The sequence below is a fragment of the Mobula birostris genome, chromosome 10 (genome assembly GCF_030028105.1).
Source record: "Mobula birostris isolate sMobBir1 chromosome 10, sMobBir1.hap1, whole genome shotgun sequence".
In the NCBI taxonomy this organism is placed as follows: domain Eukaryota; kingdom Metazoa; phylum Chordata; class Chondrichthyes; order Myliobatiformes; family Myliobatidae; genus Mobula; species Mobula birostris.
In genome coordinates this window covers 137,572,965-137,596,897 of record NC_092379.1, presented here as the reverse complement: position 1 = coordinate 137,596,897, position 23,933 = coordinate 137,572,965, and the positions used below count along the sequence as shown (strand labels likewise).

At 42.2% G+C, this 23,933-nt stretch overlaps 1 protein-coding gene across 7 annotated transcripts in view; it reads left to right on the top strand.

The window, feature by feature from the left end:
• Positions 1–23,933, top strand: part of aff2 (AF4/FMR2 family, member 2) — a 703,805-nt gene that overhangs the window by 525,542 nt on the left and 154,330 nt on the right. For all 7 annotated transcript variants that reach the window (XM_072271046.1, XM_072271044.1, XM_072271049.1 and 4 more), the window contains one exon: positions 3,509–3,560. In XM_072271046.1, the coding sequence (XP_072127147.1) occupies positions 3,509–3,560 (52 nt within the window). The remainder of the gene's footprint in view (positions 1–3,508; positions 3,561–23,933) is intronic.

The window sequence follows — 23,933 nt, the reverse complement described above, 5'->3', positions numbered from 1 at the left end:
TAACACTGCTCTCCCGAAATGTTCTCTGACCCCTGGCTAGCACTGTCAACTCGTCCATTTTATTACCCACTGAACTCCTCTTCTCCATAAGTCTCTGTTGTCTCGACCTGGTTGGATTGATCAAAGGGTAGGTTAAAAGCTTGGTGCAACATCATGGGCTGAATAGCCTATACTGAGTTGTAATGCTGTATGTTCTGTATTCTATGTTAACTCTACCTGAGCGGTGTGGAATCAAATTGATTAAATGTTTTGATGAGGGGATAATTGAACAGCCCTTAGCATAGGATATTGGAGGGTGAGTAGTCGCACAGCAGCAACTTCCCACTTTGTGTCAGCAAGACCACAGAATTGATTTTGGGCTTCAGGAGGTGGAAGTCTGGGGGTCAGTCCTCATTGAGGGATCAGTGGTAGAAGGGGAAAGCAGCTTCAAAGTGCTGGGTCCTTCTAGTCCTTCAAGGTCTTTCTAGTTTGTACTCTTTCCCCTCACCCTACCTTATTATTCTGGCTTCTTCCCTCTTCCTTTCCATTCCTGATGAAGGGCCTTGGCCTGAAATGTCGACGGTTTATTCATTTCCATAGATGCTGCCTGACCTGCTGAGTTCCTTCTGCATTATTTATGTGTCCTGAATGTTAATGTTTTATCAAATCTATCCTGGTCAATCATTGATGCAGTCACGAAGAAGGCATGCCATTGGCTTCCCTGCACTAGGACTTTGAGAAGATTTAGTACATCACTAAAGACTCTTGCAAATTATTATAGATGTATGATGGAGAACATTGTGACTGGTTGCAGTACAGCTTGGTATGGACACTCCGATGTACAGGACTGCAAGAGGCTGCAGAACAATATAGACTCAGTCACTTCTTGCACAGAAGAACCATCCAGGACATCTTCAGGAGGGTGTCATCCAGTACAAAGGACCCTCACCATCCATGACATGCCCTTTTCTCATTACTATCATTGGGAGGAGGCACAGGAGCCTGAAGACTCATACACTCTATGATTCTGAAACAGCTTCGTCTCCTCTGCTGTCAGATTTCTGAACGGTCCATGAAGCCATGAACACTACTTTAGCATTCCTTTTTTGCACTAGTTATTAATTTTTGCAATCTGTGGTAACTTTATATCTCTATGCTGTGCTGCTGCCACAAAACAACACATTTCATGATATATAACCATGCTTAAGGACAGCTTCTATCCCGCTGTTATCAGACTCTTGAACAGACCTATTGTACAATAAAATAAGCTCTTCACCTTGCAATCCACCTCGTTATGATCTTTACACCTTATTGTTTACCAGCACTTCACAATCTCTGTTGCTGCTACGCTTAATTCTGCATTCTGTTATTGTTTTACCTTGTTCTACCTTAATACACTATGTAATGAATTGATCCATATGAATAGTGTGCAAGACAAGATGTTCACTGTACCTTGGTACATGTGACAATTATACACCAATTTCAGTCTAATTCTGATTCTGAGTAGAAGTTTCTTCAGTGAAGCAACAGAACCACAGTGGTGACAATGGCTTCATTCTCTGTTATTACATGGTGATGGAAGTGTAAAAATATACATTCATGAAGAAAGCTGGAATAGATTGGGCTAATTGGAATCTGGAAGAAGGATTCTGAGGGGACTGGCATGTTAAATGCTGGGAAAATGTTTTCCCTAATGGGAGTATCTAGAAGTAGGGGCCAGGTCACTAACTTCAGTAAAGATTGAGAGGAAATTTTCAAAGATTGAAAAGATTAGCTTTATTTGTCACATGTACGTCGTAACAGACAGTGAAATGTGATGCTTGCATTGTGGATGCATTGGTGGCAGCCCGTGAGTGTTTCCATACTTCTGGGCCAATATAACGTGCCCATAACTTCTAACCCCAACCTGGACATAGTTGGAATGTGGGAGGAAAGCAGAGTATCCGGGGGAAACCCACGTATCCATGGGTAGTATGTATGAACACCTTATAGGCAATGGTGAGACTTGAACCTTAATCGTATAGCTAACGTATATGCAAACATATAGCTTAATTTCTTCTGAGCGTGTGGTGAAAATTTGGAGTTCTCTACCTGAGACAGGTGTGAATGTACAACCACAGATGGACAGATATTAGGACCACAGGACCACAAAGAGTACAGAGAGGCAGCTCGGGAAATGATGCTGAGGCATACACTGGATCAGCCATGACGTGACTGAATGGTGGCAACACTCAAGGGGCTGATAGTCTGTTCTCGCTCATGTTTCTTAAGTTTTCCTGACCGTAACATCTCAAAGGGGGTGGTGCAATAGCATAGCGGTTAGCGTAACACCTTACAGTGCTGGTAACTCAGGTTCAATTCCCGATGTTGCCTGTAAAAAACTTGGTAATTTCTCCCTGTGACCATGTGTGTTTTCTCTGGGTGCTCTAATTTCCTCCCAAAATCCAAAGACATAAGGGTTAGTAGGTTAATTCATCACATGGGTCTAGTTGGGGCTATGTGGGCTCACTGGGCCAGAAGGACCTGTTACCATTTGTACTAGTGAGGCCTCACTTGGACTATTGTGAGCAGGTTTGGGCCCCTTATCTATGAAAGGATGTGCTGACATTGGAAAAGGTCCAAAGGAGGTTCACAAAAATGATTTGAGGATTGAAAGGCTTGTCATATGAGAAGCGTTTCATGGCTATGGGTCTGTGCTCACTGGAATGAGGGGGATCTATCGAATGCTGAAAGACCTTAATAGAGTGGAATGGAGAGGATGTTTCCTGTGATTAGGGAGTCTAAGAACAGAGGAAACTGCTTCAGAATAAAGGACCATCCATTTAGAATGGAGATTGGGTGGAGTTTCTTTTGCCAGAGAGGTGAATCTATGAAATTCGTTGCCAGAGGCAGCTGTGGAGGCTATGTCGTTGGATATATTTAAGACAGAGGTTGATAGATTCTTGATTAGTCAGGGCGTGAAGGGATATATGGAGAAGGCAGGGTATACAAAACTATGAGGGGTTTAGATAGGGTAGGCTTTTTTCCTCTGAGGTTGGGTTGGATTACAACCAGAGGTCATGGGTTAAGGGTGAAAGGTGAAAAGTTTAAGGGGAACATGAGGAGAAACTTCTTTGCTCAGAGGCTTGTGAGAGTGTGGAACGTGCTGCCAGCACAAGTGGGCCGTGCAAGCTCGATTTCAGTATTTAAGAGAAGTGTGGATACTTACATGGATGGTAGGGGTGTGGAGGGCTATGGTCCTGCTGCAGGTTGATGGGAGTAGGAAGAATAAATGGTTCAGCACTGACTAGATGTGCCAACAGGCCTGTTACTGTGCTGTACTTTTCTGTGACTCTATGACTCTGTTGGGGCAGTGAGGGAAATGGATCAGCCATGATGAAATGGTGAAGCAGACTCGATGGGCCAAATGGCCTGATTCTGCTCCTACATCTTATTGTCTACCTTGCTGTATTTCTAAATGAATAAAAATGTAACAAAAAGGTTTTGTGCGTGACGGTTTTAATGGATGGTGACTTGTTTGTTCTTGCAGGATGCTGGAGGATGATCTGAAGCTCAGCAGTGATGAGGATGAAAGTGAACAGGTAAAAACTGTAACAACTGCCTTGCATCTCAGTGTGACTGAAATTATCCCCAGGGCAAAATCAGAAAAAAAATTATACTGAATCACAAAGCAAAATATTTGAATCCTTCGATGACAAAAGGACGTCAAAGAAGTACAAAAGTAGAGAGGGAGAATTCCAGAGATTCTGATCCAAGAAGCTGAAGATGAAGGTTTCAGTGGTGATTCAATGGAATTTGGAGATGCGGAGAAATTTGGAGAATTTGGTCAATATGAGGTCTAAACCTCTTCTGCCTGTACATGAACCATATCCCTCCATTCCCTGCATATTCATGTCCCTATCTAACCATCTCTCAAATGCCACAACAGTATCTGCTTCCATCACCATCCCTGGCAATACCTTCTAGGCACCTGCTACAATCTCCAAAAAAAATCTGCCCCATACATTTCCTTTAATCTTCCCCCACTCCTTACCTTAAATGCATGTCTTCTATTCTTTAACATTTACATCCAGGGAAAATAAAATATCTGTGCCTTTTATAATTATAAATTTCTATCAGTTCTCCCTTCAGCCTCCAAAGCTCCAAAGAAAACAATCCAATTTCGTTCAAACTCACCATATAGTTCATACTCTCTAGTTCAAGCTTCATCCAAGAAAAAGTCTTCTATATGCTCTTCAAAGCTTCCACATCCTTACTGTCATGAGGCCATCAGAATCACACACAGTGCCTCTTATAAAACACCAAAGATTTATACCATTACAGTATGACTTCTTCCTCTTATGCTCAATGCCCCAACCAATGAAAGTATCTACATTGTTTGAGTGGATTTGCAAATGCATCAGTCACCTCTTTCCCGCATAAATTTCATGACTTGAAGTATGCACTGTTTGTTCCCACCTGGACCCATAGGATCCGCTGGGAGGAATGGATATTGAACACAATCTGAGCCAATTAGACTGAGATTTCACTTTGCATTCCCTTAACTACCAAACCAGTCCAGGGACTTGGTTGATTCTCATTTGTTCAGTGACCTATCTCTTGCACCAGATTGGCTCCAACACAGTCAAAAAGCACGCCCAGTTCTTTAAGAAATTCCACAAATCTTGTGAATTAGTGGCCCATGCATGAAGGAAACAGTCTGTTCCGGAAGTCGGAGTGTTCCCTGAATGAGGAATCACAACATTTATACGTGCCATTAATGCTGCAAGATAGTCTGATGCTTCTTGCTGGAATGTTATCAAAAATATAATTGCTGAACTATTAAAGAGCGAAAATCTTTGTCAAAGGTTTTAACTAGTATTGTAATGGTGGGGAGGGAGGCAGGGGGCAAGAGATAGTAGGGAAAGTATTCCAGAACTTTAACCACTTACTGATCTGGCCCTGGTTCAATACCATGATTATGATCTTCTCTGAATTGTTGTACATTAATGCAGGGAGCAGTGTTCCAGGAAGCTTCTGATCACTCAGTTAACAAAGATATCTGGTGATAATACCTGTTTCACAGAACCTTCTGTTTTAATTGGCCGCCGTTACATCTTAGAAATATAAATACACTTAACCTTCACTGTCATTGACTTGAGAGGAGTTTATGAAATTATGAGAGGTGTAGAGAGATTAGACGGTCAGTATCTTTCTCTTTGAGAGGCAGGGTGGAAGTATGTCTCTACTAAAGGGGGTATAAGATGCTCCTTCCCTCTGCCAGCATTCAGGTCACCCTTGGGCAAGGTGTAGCACCTGCTTAGCCCCACAATCAGGGTCACGTGAAGCCATAGGAGCAGATGGTGGATGATCATATGAGCAGCCGATGCGTGTCATAAATCCTGGTTATGTGACCACTGAGACCAGGCAAACAATCTCTGAAGATTATTGATATGGCTGGGGTCACCAGTCTTGTAAAGACACAGCCCAGAAGAAGGTAATGGAAAACCACTTCTGCACAAAAATTTGCCAAGAGCAATCATGGTCATGAAGAGACCATGATCATCCATGTCATGTGACACGACACAACGATGATGATTATGATCTTCCTCGAAGAATCGAAATATCTAAGACCAGAGAACACAGTTTTAAGGTGAAAGGGAGATGTGTAGGGTAAGTTTTTTTTACACAGATTTGGAGGGGGGGGTGGTGCCTGGAATGTGCTGCCAAGGGTAGTGGAGGAGATGGCAGAGGAACTGAACAAGTATTTTGCATCAGTCTTCACTGAGGAAGACAGCAGGATGCCGGACACTCAAGGGTGGCAGGGAAGAGAAGTGTGCGCAGTCACAATTACGACAGAGAAAGTACTCAGGAAGCTGAATAGGCTAAAGGTGGATAAATCTCCTGGACCAGATGGAATGCAGCCTCGTGTTCTGAAGGAAGTAGCTGTGGAGATTGCGGAGGCATTAGCGATGATCTTTCAAAAGTCGATAGATTCTGGCATGGTTCCGGAAGACTGGAAGATTGCAAATGTCACTCCGCTATTTAAGAAGGGGGCAAGGAAGCAAAAAAGGAAATTATAGACCTATTAGCTTGACGTCGGTGGTTGGGAAGTTGTTGGAGTCGATTGTCAAGGATGAGGTTACAGAGTACCTGGAGGCATATGACAAGATAGGCAGAACTCAGCATGGATTCCTTAAAGGAAAATCCTGCCTGACAAACCTATTACAATTTTTTGAGGAAATTACCAGTAGGCTAGACAAGGGAGATGCAGTGGATGTTGTATATTTGGATTTTCAGAAGGCCTTTGACAAGATGCCACACATGAGGCTGCTTAACAAGATAAGAGCCCATGGAATTACAGGAAAGTTACATACGTGGATAGAGCGTTGGCTGATTGGCACGAAACAGAGAGTGTGAATAAAGGGATCCTATTCTGGTTGGCTGCCGGTTACCAGTGGTGTTCCACAGGGATCAGTGTTGGGGCCGCTTCTTTTTACATTGTACATCAACGATTTGGATTACGGAATAGATGACTTTGTGGCTAAGTTTGCTGACGATACGAAGATAGGTGGAGGGGCCAGTAGTGCTGAGGAAACGGAGAGTCTGCAGAGAGACTTGGATAGATTGGAAGAATGGGCAGAGAAGTGGCAAATGAAGTACAATGTTAGAAAGTGTATGGTTATGCACTTTGGCAGAAAAAAAAAACGGGCAGACTATTATTTAAGTGGGGAAAGAATTCAAAGTTCTGAGATGCACCGGGACTTGGGAGTCCTCGTACAGGATTCCCTTAAAGTTAACCTCCAGGTTGAGTCGGTAGTGAAGAAGGCGAATGCAATGTTGGCATTCATTTCTAGAGGAATAGAGTATGGGAGCAGGGATGTGATGTTGAGGCTGTATAAGGCGCTGGTGAGACCTCACTTGGAGTACTGTGGGCAGTTTTGGTCTCCTTATTTAAGAAAGGATGTGCTGACGTTGGAGAGGGTACAGTGAAGATTCACTAGAATGATTCCGGGAATGAGAGGGTTAACATATGAGGAACGTTTGTCCGCTCTTGGACTGTATTCCTTGGAGTTTAGAAGAATGAGGGGAGAACTCATAGAAACATTTCGAATGTTAAAAGGCATGGACAGAGTGGATGTGGCAAAGTTGTTTCCCATGATGGGGGAGTCTAGTACGAGAGGGCATGACTTCAGGATTGAAGGGCGCCCTTTCAGAACAGAAATGTGAAAAAATTTTTTTAGTCAGAGGGTGATGAATCTATGGAATTTGTTGCCACGGGCAGCAGTGGAGGCCAAGTCATTGGGTGTATTTAAGGCAGAGATTGATAGGTATCTGAGTAGCCAGGGCATCAAAGGTTATGGTGAGAAGGCGGGGCAGTGGGACTAAATAGGATAAAAAGGATTAGCTCATGATAAAATGGTGGAGCAGACTCGATGGGCCGAATGGCCTACTTCTGCTCCTTTGTCTTATGGTCTTATGGTCTAAAGTTACGTATGTTGGAGTTGCTTAAGATTCTTTTAGAGAGACATATGATCAGGCCTATTCGAGAGGACTAGAGTATAAAAGCAAGGATGTAATGCTGAGGCTTTATAAGGCTTTGGTCATACCACACTTGGAGTATTGTGAGCAGTTTTGAGCCCATATCTAAGAAAGGATATTTTGGCATTGGAGGGTGTCCAGAGGAGGTTCATGAAAATGATTCCAGGAATGAAGGGGTTAACGTATGATGAGTGCTTGATGGCTCTCGGCCTGTACTCACTGGAGTTTAGAAGAACGAGGAGGAATCTCTTTGAAACCTATTGAATATTGAAAAGACTAGATATGTAGAATGATGTTTCCTGTAGTGGGGGAGTCTAGGACCAGAGGGCATAGCCTCAAAATAGAGGGATGTCCATTTGGAACAGAGATGAGGAGGAATTTCTTTAGCCAGAGGGTGGTGAACATGTGGAGGCCACATCATTGGGTTTATGGCTTTGTGCAACAGGATTAAACAGAGTGGGCAGTCAGATGCATTTTCACAAGGCAGTAATAGCTAATATAAGGGGGTATAACTGTAGGGAGTTTGGAGGAAAATACAGGGGGATGTCAGAAATAAGTTTTTTTACACAAAGAGTGGTAGGTGCATGGAACACCCTGTCAGGGGTGGTGGTAGGGACGTTTAAGAGACTCTGAGATATGCACATGGATGAAAGCAAAATAGAGGGCTGTTTGGGCAAGGAACGGGTTAATTTGAACTTAAGGTAAGTTAAAGGGTTGGCACAATATTATGGGCCACAGGGCGTACTGTGCCATGCTGTTCTATGTTCTATACATAATTAAAAAGAGCAGTGTATGCTTTGGGTATCTATAGGCAATCCGCAATGGTGGATTTCATTATGTATGGTATTTACAATGGCCGCAGGATCCCTATAAAATGATATTCCTGTTTTATGTATTTGTAAGTTAATATAGCACCACAGATGACAGGGAATCAAAGGACGGGTCTGGAACTTATTTTTTTATATATAAGTGCTTTTCAATCTTGCTGGCTTGTAACAGTTTTGTGGACATAGACCTTTGGCCTCTGACATTAATACAAATGAACACATAGGCTCATGGCCTTGTTCATCGCGATTGGCTCACAGGGCATCAAATTCAGATTCATATTCATTTATTTATTGCATTTACATTCAAACATACATCAAAATGCGTCATCTCATCATCCCAATATAATGTACAATAAATATCAATTGAACACACACTTGAGGGTTGTATGTATTTCATTTGGAGGACCTGTGATACTTTGGAGTTTCGAAAAGGATGCTGTACCCGAAGTAAATTGGAGCTGACTGTCAGCTTTGAAGATCTAAGGAAGACATAAATCAATTTAATTACAGTCAGCATCTGTTCTTACAGCTTTACTGTAACTTGGCTCACTCTGGCAGGCTTTCTCTCACTTTAATGAGTGCGGCAACCGAAGACCTTAAAGCATCGCCCATTAGCCCAGCAGAGAAAGGCTGTGGGCACAGATCATTTGTGAAGAGAAGCATGGGAATGACACCCCCAGCCATTCTCCCAACAAGCAGATGATTGAACTTGACATTGATGTAAAATTTCTGCGGAAGGGACAAATCAGAGTTTCAGTCACCATTTAATGACCAGTGTGCTGCATTATATTTTTTCTTGTGTTTAAACAACTTACACTAAGGGGAGGTGCGATCACTCGATTCAAGTATGATGTTCTCCTAAGGAGTTATCTGTTGTTGGATCCTCAGGTGGTTGTAGAGGACGGTCAAAGATCCACATATTCTGGTGCAGTGTGGTCAAGAGTAAGCGGTGACTGTGATTAGTGATTGGGCATTTTGGTTGTTCAGTCTCTCTTTTCATAGCTGCATAGCAGAGGCCACTTATGAAACCCAGCTCCCTCTTGAACAGATTTCCTCCAGGTGTATTTATTGAGTGGAATGCCTTCCCAGTTTTTAGATGTAACGTTGACTTTCTTCCGGATGATTGCAATGTTATCTTTGAAGTGCTTCCTTTCCCACCAAGGGCTCACTGACTTTTCTTCAGCTTCGGTAAAGGATCTGTTTGGGGCAAGGTGAGTTAGGCTTCCAGAGGACATGACCTATCCATCGGAGTTAGTGTTGCTTTATCATAGTGGAGATGCTGTTCCATGTTGGTCTCCTCCTGTATTACTGTGTCTGTCCTCCCAGCTGATCTTTGAAACCTTTCATAAGGATCTTTCGTGGTATAGTTCCAGGACTTGAGGGATAAGAGAGGTCAGACAGCTGTGGCTCAATTGAGAGACTCCTGTCTCCAAGACAGAGGTGTATGGGCTTCAATCCCCCCTCTAGGGATTTGACCATGTGAGTCTTGGCTGCCACATCTGTGTAACACTGCTACAGTGCCAGTTTTCATCATTCTTTTTCACTTGAGACCTGCCTGCTCTTGCATGAAATATTAAAGGGGTTAGCTTTATCTGTTCCACATACATCGAAACATCCAGTGAAATATGCCATTTGTGTCAAATTAGATCAGCGACGGTTATGCTGGGGCAGCCACGTTTCCAGTGCCAACCTAGCAAGCCCACAACTCTCTACCCCTAACCTGTACGTCTTTGGACTGTGCGAGGAATCCGGAGCCCCCGCACTATCATGGGGAGGACATATAAACTCCTTACAGGCAGCAGCGGAAATTGCACCCGATCGGTGATTGCGCTTCCCACCATGTTACCATGTCACCCCATGTACCTGGATGTTCAAAGTTCAAAGTAATTTAATTATCAAAGTAGGTATCTGTCACAATATGTTACCCTGTGATTCATTTTCTTGCAGGCATTTATAGGAAAATAAAGAAATGCAATAGAATTTATGTAAAACTATACATAACAAAGACCGGCAAACAACCAACATGCGAAAGAAGAAAAATTGTGCCAACAATAGAAAAAGATAAATAATGCTGAGAACATGAGTTGTAGAGTCCTTGAAAGTAAGTCTACAGGTTGTGGAATCAGTTCAGTGTTGAGGTGAGTGAAGTTGATCCACACTGGTTATGGAGCAATAACTGTTCCTGAACCTGGTGGTGTGGGATCTAAGACTCCTCTACCTCCTTCTCGATAGCAGCAGTGAGAAGAGAGCACGTATCTGTATCTGTAGGCATCATGTGTCTGTAATAATGGAAGGATGGAACGTAGTTGTTGAGTTGAGTTGAGGCCCAAGTCGGTCAGGGTCAACCATGGATGTTGCATCCCAGCTATCTAGATATGCAAGCCAGGGCAGTACAATACGGAGAGCAATCTGTTGCCCATATAACAAGCTCCCCCTCTCCACGCACCTGATAAGCCCAAAGGAGCGGCGGGGTCCGATACAGTTTGGCATCAGCAGTGTTGCAGGAGTTGCCAGTCAGTGTTGAACTCAACTTAGGACTACAACATGGACTTCATCACCAGATTTTTCCTCAGGGTTTACTCCCAAAGATTTCCCCACGAGTGAGTAGAGCTGCAAGGGAGCAAACGTTTGAGATCAGAGTTTTTCCTCCTCCTAAATCAGCAGCCAACCATAGCTGATGAGCCCCATCTGCTCAGAGTGACTAGTTTAAAGGCACCAGTAATCTGCCTTTGCCTCTTCTCCTGTCAGTAGAAGCAGTTCTTCTGGGCTTAGTAGCTAAGCTGCCTGTGAAAGCCAGAAGCTAGACTTTGTGCTTAGAGACTATTTGAGATGCATGGCATTAGGAGAATTTAATAGGTAGTTGGAACTTGTACCCTTACCTTCCCCGGCTGTGATAACGTTATGGAATATAATTGGGTTTATCACCAGTGGTCTGGTAAATAGTTCCTGCCAGTTGATAGTTTAAGTATAGATTGTCACCAGGTTACTGGTTATGGGGACCTGCTGTGCTCAAAGCTTGCTATATTTACTACACTACATCAATAACTACCAAAAATATTTCATTGGCATTTTTGGACATTAAAGGATCAATGCAATCTCACAGTTATTCAGAAGTTTTCAGAATTTTCTGGCTGCCATTGGCATAGTTGGCAGTTTAATCCAAATATAAATGGTGTCACAGTAGTGTAGTGTTTAACGTGACACTTTTACTCTTGAGGGCCTTCCAGAGTTTGGAGTTCAATTCCAGTTCTGTCTCTGGGTGCTCCAGTTTCCTCCCACAGTCCAAAGACATACCGGATAGATTATTCAGTCATTGTACATTGACCCGTGATTAGGTTAGGGTGAAATAGTTGGGTGGTGAGGTTGCTGGGGTGGCGTGGCTTGAAGGGCCAGAAGAGCGTACTCTGTGCCATAATCTCTAAATAAATAAATAAATAAATAAATGGATAGATAGATCAGGAAGGTGCTTGATTGGGTTTCTGGGAGTGGATAATGGGCCTGGTTCAACAAGATACATAATCATAGAGTTATACAGCAGGAAACAAGCCCTTTGGCCTAACTGGTTCATGCCAACCAAGATACCCATCCAAGCTAGTCCCATTTGCCCACATTATGCCCCTTTGAACCTTTCCTTTCCATGCATCTGTCCTACTGTCTTTTAAAAGTGGTTTTATTTTTACCTGCCTCAACCACTTTCCCTGGTCCCTGATTCCATATACACATGTGTGAAGATGTTGCCACTTAGGTTCCTATTAAATCTCTCCCTCTCACCTTAAGCATCTTTCCTAAAGCAAGGCAACCAAAACTGAACACAATTCTTCCAAGCAGAGCTTCACCAGCATCTTGTATGTGGGATTTTGAGGGATTTTCAGGGAATTCCTTCTGCCAATATATCTGACAGATAAAATGATTCTCATTATATTTTTCATTTCTGATGTATCAACTGCAGTGTCTTTTGTCTGTCATTAATCACCACTTCATTCAAGCTAACTCCTTGTTATCATTCTCTGCCACTTTATCATATCCATTCAATAATCTCGTTATGAGCTGATCTATTATCTGCCTTCATTATAGGGTCAGAAGTGAAGAAGTTAGTTATGTGCTTAATCACATCTTCAAATTCAGGATTAGATTTATTATCACTGGCATATGTTGTGAAATTTGTTGGTTTCTGGCAGCAGTAGAGTGCGGTACATAATATACCCTCGAAGGCCACTTTATGAGCTACCTCCTGTACCTAATAAACTGGCCATTGAGTGTGTGTCCATGGTCCACTGCACGGTTAGGCGTGTTGTGCATTCAGAGATGTTGCACACCACTGTTGTAATGCATGGTTATTTGAGTTACTGTCACATCCTGTCAGCCTGATCCAGTCTGGTCATTCTCCTCTGAACTCTCTCATTAACCCACAGAGCTGCTACTCACTGGATGTTTTTTTTTGTTTTTCACACCATTCTCATAAACTCTGGAGACTCTTGTGCATGAAAGTCTCAGCAGTTTTTGAGATACTCAAATCACCCCATCTGGCACCAACTATTTTTCCATGGTCAAAGTCAATTAGATCACATTTCTTCCCCGGTCTGATGTTTGGTCTGAACAACGACTGAACCTCTTGACCATGTCTGCATGCTTTTATGTATTGAGTTGCTGTCACATGATGGGCTGATTAGATATTTGCATTGATGAGAAAGTTAACTTAACAAAGTGGCCATTGTGTGTATACTATCAATTACATATATATAAACAATACAAAACACAAAGCATAATTATGAATTGTAGTTGTGAGAAGAGGGCATGTCCTAGGTGGTAAGATGTCACCATTTTTATTTTATTTAGATATGCAGCACAGAACAGGTCCTCCTGGCCCAACTCGCCACGCAGCTCAGCAGCCCACTATTTAATCCTAACCTAATCACAGGACTATTTACAATGACTAATTAACCTCCTAAGCAGTACACGTTTCAACTGTGGGAGTAAACCAGAGCACCCAGAGAAAGCTCATGGGGTAAACGTACAAGCTCCTTCCAGACAGCACTGGAACTGAACTCCCAACTCTAACGCCTCGAGGTGCAATAGTGCAGTGCTAACTGCTACATTACCATGGCATCCCTTTTTTGAGTCATCGCCTTTTAAAGATTTCCTCCAATGATGGGGAGGCTAGTGCCCATGATGGAGCTGGTTAAGTTTACTGAACTTTCCAATCCTGTACAGTGTCTCCTCTCTACCAGACAATGATGCAACCAGTTAGAATGCTCTCCACGGCCCACCTGTGGAAATTTGCTTTGAGGAGATTTGATGACAAAGTAAATCTCCTCAAATATCCCCTTCCCAGTGGTGCTGCCACATTCTCGGAATCTTAACTCTACCTCTCCAGTAATTGGCACATCATCATTATGTGCCATGCCATATGACATCGGCCATCTGTGACCATGATGGTTCTTGGCAAATTCTACAGAAGTGGCTTGCCATTGCCTTCTTCTGGGCAGTGTCTTTACAAGACGGGTGACCCCAGTCATTATCAATACTCTTCAGAGATTGTCTACCCAGAGTCAGTGGTCACATTATCAGGACTTATGATATGCACCAGCTGCTCATTGGACCATCCAACACCTATTGGCACTTCAGCATCCTTTATGCATTACTTTAGACCATAGTACATTCTTAGCGCCATCCTAAGTGCAGTATACACAAAGTGCTAGAGGAGCTCAGCAGGTCTGGCAGCTTCAATGGAGAGGAATAAGCCGTCAATGATTAGGGCTGAGACCCTTCTTCAAGTTTTTGCACCATCCTTTCATTTTGTGCTCACTGTTCAGATTCATATTAGTTTATTGTCATTTGCACCAGGGTTTAATGACGATCCTTGCTCCTGTGAAGTTCAGCGTGAACAGCATCGGCAGTCGTAATAAATACAGTGAGGAGCATAGACAATAGCATGGCGCAATGAATAGTAGTGCAGACTGAATTAGTGTAAAAATGTATTTAGGCCATTCAGCTCATCAATTCTGCTCTGCGTGGTTGATTTGTTATCCCTCTCAACCCTAGCCTTCTGCCTTCACCCCATAACATTTGACACCTTTATTAATCAGGAACCTATCAACCTCCACTTTAAATATATGCAATGACTTGGCCTTTACAGGCATCCATGGCAATTAGTTCCACAGATTCACTGGCTAAAGAAATTCTTCCTTACCTCTGTTCTGAAGGGACATCCTTGTGTTCTGAGGCCATGTCCTCAGTCCTCGTCTCTCCAACTATCGGAAGTATCCTCTCCATGTCGATTCTATCTAGGCCTTTCAATATTCAAAAAGTTTCAATGTGATCCCCCGCATACTTCTGAACTCCAGTCAGTACAGTTTGGATGCCACAGTAGCACAGCAGTTAGTGCGATGCCATTACAGTTTGGGGTGTTCCTGAATTTGGAGTTCAATTCCTGCACTGTCTATAAGGAGTTTGTATGTTCTCCCCATGAGCCACATTGGTTTCCTTCAACAGTGCAAAGACGTTATCAGTTCGTATGTAACTTGGTCATTGTAAGTTGTCCTGTGATTAGGCTCGGGTTAAATAGGTAGATTGCTGGGCGGTGCAGCTCGTTGGGACCGAAGCTCCTGTTTCATAGAACCATAGAACACTACAGCACAGAAAACAGGCCATTCGGCCCTTCTAGTCTGTGCGAAAACTTTTTCTGCTCGTCCCATTGACCTGCACCCAGTCCATAACCCTCCAGACCTCTCCCATCTATGTATCTATTCAATTTATTCTTAAAACTTAAGAGTGATCCCGCATATACCACATCAGATAGCAGCTTGTTCCTCACTCCCACCACTCTCTGAGTGAAGAAGTTCCCCCTAATGTTCCCCCTAAACCTTTTCCCTTTCACCCTAAAGCCATGTCCTCTCGTATTTATCTCTTCTAATCTAAGTGCAAAGAGCCTACTCGCATTTACTCTGTCTATACCCCTCATAATTTTGTAAACCTCTATCAAATCCCCCCTCATTCTTCTATGCTCCAAGGAATAAAGTCCTAACCTGTTCAATCCTTCCCTGTAACTCAACTCCTGAAGACCCGGCAACATCCTAGTAAATCTCCTCTGCTCTCTTTCAATCTTACTGATATCCTTCCTATAGTTAGGTGACCAGAATTGCACCAGAACTGTTTCGTGCTATTTCTCTAAATAAATAAATACAGGCCCAGAGCTTGTATTTGTTATCACCATGTACTCTGTGTGCCTCGTGAGCAAGGAATTTCATTACACACTTTCCACCTGTGCTGGAGTTGAGCAGCGAACTAGCTGAAACAGGCAAGTGCTAAACAAACAGCAAGGTTGCCACCTGATGTGCCTGAGGGTGTGGGGAGGAACTGTTATATATAGCAATAAACTAATCTGAAATATGACATTTTTCCATTCATTATCCCAAAATGCCCATCAATGCGTCTTTTGCTTCTCCCATTCTTTAGACATGCACTGGAATCATTGGAATGAGGCAGAATATTAGTTTGGCATGGACTACTTGGGCCAAAGGGCCTGTTATTGTGCTGTAGTGCTCCTTGACTCCATGGGTGCATGCTCTCACTCGCCGTAAGTCACTTGGAGCATTTGCAGCATTCTGCTGTATCAATGATCCCAGAAAGGGAGGCAGACAGCCAATAGCTATTGGCCGAAGTACTGAGCCAGTTGCAAAAGAAATCAGCTGCTCTCAATAAATTGTTCACCACAGCAAACAAATTAAGAAACAACTGTACTTGATTAATTAATGCATGGGTTGAGTGTTAATCAACAAAGTGTCCAAGATTGTACTTGGAGTACACAGTTTCCACCAAGCGTGTTTAGCAAATGGGTCCACCACATGACTTTTGTTGGTGAGATGAAGGTTGCATGGTAACGTAGCAGTTCGCACTACGTTGTTACAGCACCAGCAACCTGGGTTCTGCAGTTGTCTGCAAGAAGTTGTACATTCGATCTGTGACCATGTGAGTTTTCCCCAGGTGCTCTAGTTTCCACCAGCAATCCAAAGATGTTAGGGTGAGTAGATTTCAGAGTCATAGAGCACTACAGCTGAGCAGCAGCAGTCCCATCAGCTCATCTAATATCTGCCAAACTATTAATCTGCCTAGTCCCATCAATCTGCTCCTGGACCGTAGCCCTCCATACCCCTCCCATCCATGTGCCTATACAAACTTCTCTTAAATGTTGAAATCAAACTGACATCCACACTTACGCTGGCAGCTCGTACCACCTCTCATCACTCTCGGAGTGAAGAGGTTTTCCCTCATGTTCCCCCTGAAACATTTCTCCTTTCATCCTTAACCCATGGCCTCTAGTTGTAGTCTCACCCAATCTCAATGGAAAAAGCCTGCTTGCATTTCCCTATCTATATCCCCTCATAATTGTGTACACCACTATCAAATTGCCCCTCATTCTCCAACACTCCAGGAAATAAAGTCCTAACCTACTTAATCTTTTCCTATAACTCAGGTCCTCAAGTCCTGGCAACATTGCCAGTTGACAGTTGCTGAATTCATTGACTATTTTTCTGCATTTGGTGTTTATTTGGCTCTGAGGCATGTAAGAAGAGCACTTTACAATAAAACAAAACTGAAAGAAAGCAGCAAGCTAAGATCTTGCAGCATGTCCAAGTGGCTGCAATGATCGTATTCAAATGCACGAGTACCTGCAAATTAACCACTCAACCCCACATTAACCTTGGACATTCATTCTGGATTTGCACTTCGCTTAGAGTAGGAAGGTTGGCTATCTTGGTTTTAATCATGCAGTTTGGATATCATCGTGGTGCAACATACACAACATGATGGAGGAACTCAGCAGGTCAGGCAGCATCTATGTAAGAGAAATAAAGAGTCAATGTTTCAGCTGTTTATTTCCCTCCATAGATGCTGCCTATCCTGCTGAGTTCCTCCAGCATTTTGTATTTTGCTCTGGATTTCCAGCATTTACAGATTCCTGGTTCCTGTTGTCTAATTTGCCACAAATACATAACACAGATCCGTAATTACTTGAAAGTAGCATCATGAGTGGAAAGGGTCATAGAGAGTGGCTTTGCACATTGGCCTTCATAAGTTGAGTGCAGGAGTTGGGATGTTATGTTGAAGTATAAGACATCGGTGAGGCATAATTTGGAGTATTGTGCACAATTTTGGTCACCTACCTACAGAAATGAGGTCAATAATATTGAAAGAGAGTAGAAAAAATTTACAAGGATGTTGCTAGGACTTGAGGACCTGAGTTATAGGGAAAGGTTGATAGATGAAGACCTTTTCCCCTGGAGCATAGGAGACTGAGAGGTGATTTAATAGAGGTATACAAAATCAGAGGTCTACAAAATAATGAGGGGTATTGATAGGGTAAGCAGGCTTTTTCCACTGAGGCTGGGTGTGACTAGAGGTCATAAGTTAAAGGTGAAAGGTTAAATATTTTAAGGGGCATATGAGGGGGAACTTCTTTACTCAGAGGGCATTGAGAGTGTGGAAAGAACTGCCAGCAGAAGTGGTGGATGTGGGTTCGATTTCAGCATTTAAGAGAAACTTGGATAGGTACATGGACAGGAGGATTATGTAGAGCTATAGTCTGGGTGCATATTGATGGGAGTAGGCAGATTAATAGTTCAGCATGGACTTGATGGGCCAAAAGTTCTGTTTCTGTTCTGTAGTATCCTATGCTTCTATGACATTAGACCTGGAGCCCATGGACCCCTAGCTTAACTGTATTTGTCCATGGCAAAAAAGAGGTTGCGAACTCCTGCTCCAGACTCAAACTCAATATCCTTCAGTATTGACACCCTGCCGTGTCTCCTCCAGCTTCAATTTCATTGTATCCTGCAGCCCAGTAAAAATACAATAGGTGCTCTTCAGCTGTCGTTTGACTATAAATGGAAAGGAAAGGTCAACTGATCAAAGCTTCTTCCATGTAACATGGCTATGAATAGAACAGGATACAAGGAGGCTTTGATTGACTTTTCCATTTTGCTCATAACTTGCTTCGGAAAAAAAGCCTGATACAATGGATTACAATAGTGACTTTAGACCCTGCAAAGGCTTGGCAGCGAGGAATCATGCCTAGCACAAGAAAACACACAAAAGTTTTTTTGATAAGCAATAAATGAGATCTTCATGGTACACATGGGCCTTGATTGAAGATTTGACTTAGGCTGGTAATAGTGAGGATGATTGTAGAGGGTTTTTTTTCAATTGATGGATTAGATTTAGTGATCAAAGGATAATCGTTACAGAGCATAACTGAGTGAAGATTGAATAAAGGCGATGGTTAAGCAACCTTGAACTGCATTTAGCAGAAGGACGTCTGTGGTATTATTCTTCTAAAAAAAGTCTAAAATGTGACAGGTTAATTGAACCTAGGTAAACTACTGTCTGAAATCTATCCAGTACAATGGCAGTTTCATGAAATAAACAGTACTTTCTGAATTGCAGTGAGATAGTAGACTGTTAAAATGATTTGATAGACTGCATTTTTAGAAGCATTGAGCCAGCATGCCTCCTGGCCGTGTTGCTTAGCAACATTTTAATTCAAGAAGGATCAAAAAGACAAAATCCCTATGGAGTTGAAAACAGAAATGAGACTGCAGTTGACAGATGATATGAGTTGTTTCATATAATATACTGTGAAGATCACTGAGTTCTTTCATGAATGATAAATGGTCTGTACACAGATCAATGGGTTCTGCAATAAACTGGAACCATGGTCCATATCTGAGGTAGCAAAGGTTGCATAATCGGGAAGAGACCAGAAGATTTGGTTATTGAAACAATTCCCTGTTTGTTTTTGCTGGTGCACAGTGTGAATGGAAATCGTTGCCAAAACCTGGAAGTCTCAGATTTCCGTTTTAATAGCATCATAGCAACATAGCGTCAGCAGTGCATGGCATGACGTTATGACAGTGCTAGTAATCTGGGTTCATTTCTGCCGTCGCCTGTAAGGAGTTGTGCAGTGATTAGATTAGAGTTAGGCCATTCAGCCCATCAAAACTGCTGTACCATTCCATCATGGCTGATTAATTTTCCATCTCAACCCCATTCTCCGGCCTTCACCCATAACTTTTGCCACCCTTACTAATCAAAGACCTATCAATCTCCACTTTAAATACCCAATGACTTGGTATCCAGAGCCACCTGTTGCAATCAATTTTGCAAATTCACCACCCCCTGATTAAATACATTCCTCCTCATCTCTGTTCTAAGTGGATATCTTTCTGAGGGTGTGCGCTCGTCTCCAACTCTGCCACAATTGGAAATATCTTCTCCACATCCACTCTGCCGAGGCCTTTCAATATTCAATAGGTTTCAATGAGATCCCCCCCTCATTCTTATACACTCCAGCCAGCACAGTTCAGGCGCCACGGTAGCATAGCAGTTAATGCGACACTGTTGCAGCTGGGAGTGTTCTGGAGTTTAATTCCAGTGCTGTCTATAAGGAGTTTGTATGCTTTCCCCTTGAACTATGAAATGGGACCTCTGGGTTCCTCCCACATTGCAAAGATGGATGTAATTAGGTGGCATGAGCTCGTTGGGTTGGAAAGGCTATATCTTTGAATAAAAATAAATAAATAAAACTGTACCAAACTATCACTGCTAGAGCCCTCACTCTGAGGATATGATAGTTAAGTAATTGTACTTCTCCCTGTGTGCCATACCTTAAAGACACAGCAAAAGTAGTGGTGCGGATTTGATTTCAACATTGAAGAGAAATTCGGGTAAGTACATGGATGAGAGAACTATTAGTCCTGGTGCAGGACCATGGGACCTGGGAGATTAGTAGTTCGACACAGACTAGATGGGCCAAAGGACCTGATAATTTAGATTATGAGGACACGCAGTCCTCTTTTATTGTCATTTAGTAATGTATGCATTAAGAAATGATACAATATTCCTCCGGTGTGATATCACAGAAACACAGGACAGACCAAGACTGAAAAACTAACAAAAACCACACAATTATAACACATAGTTACAACAGTGCAACAATACCATAACTTGATGAAGAACAGGCCATGGTCACAGTAAAAAAGTTCAAAGTCTCTCGTAAGTCCCACATCTCACACAGACAGGAGAAGGAAGAAAACTCTCCCTGCCATGCCCGACCACAGTCTGACTCTGAGTCTCCGAAAACTTCGAGCCCCTATCAGCCCTCCGACACCTAGTACCAAGCACAATCTCTATCCGAACGTTTCAACTTCAACCTCAGCCTCGGTCACTAGCAGCAGGCAAAGCCGGGGATTTTGGGGCCTAACCTCCGGAGATTCTCGATCGCACAGTAACAACAGCAGCAAACCAGACATTTCAGAAATTTCTCCAGATGTTCCTCTGCTTCTCACGTCCGTCTTCATCAAATCAGAATTGTCCACGACCCCTATTTACCAGATATGATAACATTTCACCGGAGAGCTGCATCGCGCTGCCATCTTCTCCTCCCGCCTCAATGTGCTGTAATGTTCTATGTCTTTATGACTTCAGGACAAAATCACTTGCAAGTATGTTATCCGTGGATAAAGAGAATTGTGCTGACTTCCCAGATGTAGATATTTGCCTGTTTGCAGTAAGCTGTAGTTAGATTCCCAATTAATATCTTATTAAAACCATAGATAAACCACTAACTAGTTGTGTTTATCACTGCCTTCAATATGAATGGAATTGGATATTATTTAGGCTTTGCCCGAATGCACACAGAGTGTAAATGTTTTGTACATGATCGTTTACCTGGAAGAAGTGGTCAACAATACGACTGAGAGTGTACAGGGTCTTGCACAGGTGAATGAAGGAATCTGCCAACCTTCGTCCCGAGCTCATAAAGTAAATGAGTGGCAAGCAGGGAGAAAAGTTCAAATTATTTTCAAATCTGAGACCAAGTCAGAGTTGAGTTTATTGTCATTTGCACAAGTACACGGATGGACAGGTGAAATGGAAAATCTGCAAGATCACAGGCACAGAGCATCATAAAAATAGCATTTACAAAAAAAAATGTAAATTAAGCATAAATTATGCACAGTTTTTTCAAGGAAGAACACACATATTAGTACAAAGTGATCAAAGTGGTCATAGTGTTGCTAAACTGTACTGATTATAGAGATTCTTTAAGGTTGGTTCAAGATTACAATGACCACACACATCATTGAGTCTTGTATTTCTTTCACATTGAAGATTATATTCGGACTTCAGAAGATAAAATGCAGATTCATTAATTTCAGGGGGCGTCAAACTAGGGGACGAAGTTATTGTATTGAGGAGGAGAACTGGGAGAAAACACATAAAGATTGATGGAATTGGTAGACAAGTCAAGTGAAAGTTGAGTTTGTCATATGAACAAGTACGTGTACATATGGCTGCAATGAAAAACTTGCCTGCAGCAGCATTATAGGCACATGGCATTAAAGACAATATAAAAAAAACATAAATTTTACAAAATTATACAAGAAACAACACAACTTGAACAAAAAGATGGTTGCAGTACAAAGTGGTCATAGTGTTGCTGTCCTAAGAAAATATTGCCAGTTGGTTGGAGAACGGAATAGCTGAAAGAAAGTATCTGTTCTTGATCCTGGTGGTGTACGACTTAAGGCTTCTGCATCTTCCTCCCAATGGTAGCTGCAAGAAAATGGCATTGCCTGGAGGGAGGGAACCTTTGATGATAGACGTTGCCTTCCCCAGGCAGAGTCTTCTGTAGATACTACCTGCCGTGATGTGTCAAGAAAAAACACTACTCTCTGCAGCTTCTTACGTTCCTGAGCATTTGAATTGTTGTACTAGACCTGTCAGGATACTTTCAACCATACTTCTAAAGAAGTTTGTTAGTGTGGTGGCAGAGGAATAAAGGGATGGAAAGAAAGGGAAAACTAAAAGAGATAAAACACAAAATAAGGAAAAGTAAACCAATCTTTGCAATTCGGGAAAAATAATTGGAACAATTTATTGCCACAAGACTGACACAAAACCTAGTTTTAATCAATCTTGTTGATCAAGTCTGGGTTATTAATTAGTACGATTGGCAGGGCCTTTCCAACATGAATTACAAGCCCTAAATGGTTGCAGTGATTCTACTGGGGATATAAATCTAGCTGTCTAGAGACTTTTGGTGAGGCTTCAGTTTTTTTCTGTTTGATCTGAGTTACTGGCAGTGTATTGCAATTTGTGCACCATTTGTGGAGAATAGGAACTCAAGCTGTCTGTCTCCCTCATCACAGATTGCTGTTTTCTTTAAAAAAAAACAAAATAATATTGGCAAATGACTTGAACACAGTTATTTTTACAGCAATCTCTGGGCTGTTAAAGTTATCTTATTCATATTTTGTACTAGGCAAAGCCAGACCTCTTGCCTTGCGTTAGAAATGAAAGAGCCAAAGTCCCAGGTTATATTTGTGAGAACGTCAAAGTCAATCGCTGACAGGTGTGCCCACACAGAGCAAAGAGCTACTGACTCACTGGGGTTCTGCTTGCAAATCTATCAAAGAAAGTCAAAGTCATCTTGAGGCAACAAGTGGTTTACGTCAAGAACTCCAGAAATATTCTAATTGGGCGCCACAGTCGCGTAGTGATAAACGCAACGTTATTACAGCTCGATGCATTCCGGAGTTCAGAGTTCAATACTGTTGCTGTCCTGTAAGGAGTCTCTGTTCATCCTTCCTGTGAAATGCATAAGTTTTCACCAGGTGCTTCTGTTTCCTCCCACAGTCAGAATCAGAATCAGGTTTATTATCACCGGCATGTGTCGTTAAATTTGTTAACTTAGCAGCAGCAGTTCAATGCAATACATAATATAGAAGAAAAAAGTAAACATAAATAAATAAGTAAATCAGTGTATATTGAATAGATTAAAAATCATCCAAAGACAGACCGGTCAGTAGCTTAATTGGTCATTGTAAATTGTTCTGTGATTAGGTTAGGGTTAATCAGGTATATCGGGGTTGCAGCATGACTCGAAGTGCCGGAAAGGCTGTATTGCTAAATAAACAAACAAACAAACAAAATATAAACAAATGGCCTTGTTACTTGGTTCCTGCCATTCAGAATTGTCACCTGTCTTTCATTGGCATAGAAAGGGGGCGATTCTGCCCAACAGATCCTTGCCAGTTCTCAATGGAGCAACTTCATTAGTACCACAGACCATGCAAGCTCCACACAGACAAGAGACGATTGGATCTGGATCCCTGGAGCTCAGTCAGAATCAGAATCCAAATCAGGTTTATTATCATTGACATAAATCATGAAATTTTGCTGTTTTGCGGCAGCTGTACGGTGCACTACATAAATATACTATAAATTATAATACGAAACAAATTCGAAGATTCAAAGTACATATATTATCAAAGTATGTATGCAATATAGAACCCTGAGATTCATCTTCCCATAGACAGCCATGAAAACCTGTTTAAAGGAAACATCAAACACACACAGCACAAAAAATTGAACAAATCACACAAATGGCAAAAAAACAAGTGAATAACATACAGTAGATTAAATAAGTTATGCAAAAAGCGAGCAAAAAATAGTGAGGTAATGTTCATGGGTTCATTGTCCATTCAGAAAACTGATGGTGGTGGGAAAGAAGCTGTTCCAAAATCATTGAGTGTGTGTCTTCAGACT